The 2,709-nt window shown below is 42.0% G+C and overlaps 1 protein-coding gene across 1 annotated transcript; it reads left to right on the top strand.

The window, feature by feature from the left end:
• The first annotated feature begins 1,067 nt into the window (after nt 1-1,067).
• On the top strand, nt 1,068-2,087 carry LOC122925573 (beta-1,3-galactosyltransferase 2-like). The gene has a single exon (XM_044276931.1). It carries the CDS (start codon nt 1,068-1,070, stop codon nt 2,085-2,087), a length of 1,020 nt encoding a protein of 339 aa, XP_044132866.1.
• Nucleotides 2,088-2,709: the final 622 nt, after the last annotated feature.

Genomic DNA, 2,709 nt, shown 5'->3' with positions numbered 1-2,709 from the left:
CCAAGGAGTCACGACCATGACCAGGGGTCGTGACAGGTGCAAACATACCACAGACCCATTGAAGTTGAATGGGTCCGGCCCACTGCACGAATGTTGCCCGTGCATTGGGGACCGCAATTGCAGTGCCTAATGCACGGAACGGCCGCACAACGGCCGTGTGCATGAGGTCTAAATGGCATATATTCCTATGTACAAGATTTGCATATGTTATGTAGGAATAAAGCAGGACTCCTAGGTAAGGACAAAGAGAAGGCAGCAGAGGGTACTAGATATTGTTAGAAGAGCGGACAACAATTTTCATAGTCATAAGGAAAGGGGTTGTCCCATCTCAGACACTGATGGCATATTGCTAGAATATACCATCAATGTCAGATAGGTGCAGGTCCCACTTCCAACTCTGGAACCCACTCTTATCTCCAGAACGGAGCCCCCAAAGTGAAGAAGAGCACACCACGCATGTGCAGTGTGCTCTCCTTTCACTGCTATGGGAGTTCTTTGCTATTTTCAAAAGTCCCACAGCGGTGAATAGAGAGCACACTGCACATGTACGATCACCTTTCAGTTCACCGCTATGGGACTGACGGAAATAGCTGAGCGCCCAGTTCTTGACAACAGAGGTTGGACCCCTACCTATCTGACATTGATTGCATATTCTAGCCACACCATTAAAGTGTGGCCTACTTAATGAGAAGTTAGTCTAGGACACCAAAAAATCTGTTCCTACATGCACCTGAATTATTAATCCAGTATAACCAGTGGTGTACATACAAGGCTTGTAGAGATTGTTGAGGCACACAAGCCCTAGAGCTTGAAGGACGTAAAAAGCCCCCCCTGCTACATAAGCGGAGACCAGTTCATCATATTTGTAGTCCCATTTGCAGATTTTGCATTGGAGCCCAGGATCTTTGAGTTACTCCATGTTATGTGTATGTTAAGACTGTAGATATTGTAGACTGGGATCATTTACATTCCAGAAAGTATGATTGTGTTTTGCCATGTTTTTTCCTAAACGTTTTCTTGCAACCTTTACATAAATATTCACAACGGCTTGATCTTCCGGGGACAACATGAATAGACGATTCTGCTCAAGGAAAGTATTCAAATTACAGCTACTCATTCTTGTTTTATTGTCTGCATACGTATTCTACCATGAAATAAAAACAGAGCTTATCAGCAAGTGGATTCAAGAGTCTCTAAAATTACAGGAGAGAAAAAAACCTGTAAATAACTTGACTTACCCAGCTTTCAAGCACCCCTTGGCTCCTCCGTACCCATTTCCATACAAGTTCATCATTAATCAGCCAGATAAGTGCAAGGATCGGACACCTTTCCTTGTTTTAATAGTCATTGTAGAGAGTCATGACATAGAGTCTAGACACACAATTCGCGAAACTTGGGGTAATGAAAGTATTTATGATGCTGACGTGGTCAAGATTTTTCTGGTGGGCATACCTAAAGTTGCTCCTGACGCAACACAGAAGTTGTTGGAGGAGGAAAGCCTGGCCTTTGGGGACATCATACAACAAGACTTTATGGACACCTATTACAACCTGACCTTGAAAACCTTAATGGGTATGGAATGGGTAACAAAATTCTGCCCTTCTGTCAGCTATGTCATGAAGATAGACAACGACATGTTTCTCAATGTAGACTATTTGGTCCATCAGTTTCTTAATCCAGGCTTACCCATTCGTAACAATTACTTCACAGGAGCCATACTTGCCAACACTGGACCTTTCAGGAGCCGAGCATACAAGTGGTACGTACCCAAGGAAATTTATCCAAATGATACTTACCCACCCTATTGCTCTGGCCCTGGATATTTATTTTCTGTGGATATGGCAAAAAAAATCTATGATGTGGCCCAAGAAATTAGGGTCATCCCTATGGAAGATGCTTTTATGGGCATTTGTTTGTATGAACTTCATATTCCACCTACTGCACCCCCTGCTGGCATATTTCATGGATTCAGGCTAGAATATGACCTTTGCAGATTTAGGAAAATTGTCACGGTGCACCATTTTGCTGGAAAAGAGCTACGGACTGTATGGGCAGACTTTTGGGCTAAGAGAAACCAGAAGTGCTGAGTAAACTGAATTTCTTTAGAAATTAATAATAACCGGAGACTAATGTTTTTTTGGGAAAATTCACATGAAAAAGTAAAATTCTCAATGATGAAGAGACTTTTTAGGAAACTGCTTTGGGCCTATTAGGGTGTGCTAAGCTGATGTTGATTAGGTTGCCTGACTGAGACCCTCCATTATTAGCTACAGCTGGGAGCCATATTTGCTGAGGTTCTTAAGGACAATCATCAAACATTTATCTCAATAGGTGCCATATAATGGATGATCATACTTGTAGCACCATAACAGGATGAGCATATACTGAATGGTTCATTATGTTATATCAATGATCAGACACTGAACATCCCCATTATGTATAATTTATATGCAAGATTTTATATACAGTACATGTTCTATTTATGGACATTTATGTAAAATCTCCAAATTCTAAAGGGTAATATGCCAATAGAGGGGCACCACGGCACATTCCAGGCTGGGTTAGACTGGTCTACCAGAGTACTTAAGGATCATTTGGTAGGCCATCATTTTCTCAAAATAATAAGTGCCTACAGCAATGGAGCCACAAGGACCAGCAGAAGACTACCCCAAATAACCTAGAAGACCCTATGTCACGACCATGGTTATG

The sequence above is a fragment of the Bufo gargarizans genome, chromosome 2, assembly GCF_014858855.1.
Source record: "Bufo gargarizans isolate SCDJY-AF-19 chromosome 2, ASM1485885v1, whole genome shotgun sequence".
Classification (NCBI taxonomy): domain Eukaryota; kingdom Metazoa; phylum Chordata; class Amphibia; order Anura; family Bufonidae; genus Bufo; species Bufo gargarizans.
Note: the sequence above shows the minus strand (reverse complement) of the source record. Positions and strands in the feature narration are given on the sequence as shown.

Bases quoted from the DNA above. Each gene is read 5' to 3' on its own strand.
- LOC122925573 (XM_044276931.1), top strand. From the start codon at position 1,068: ATGAATAGACGATTCTGCTCAAGGAAAGTATTCAAATTACAGCTACTC.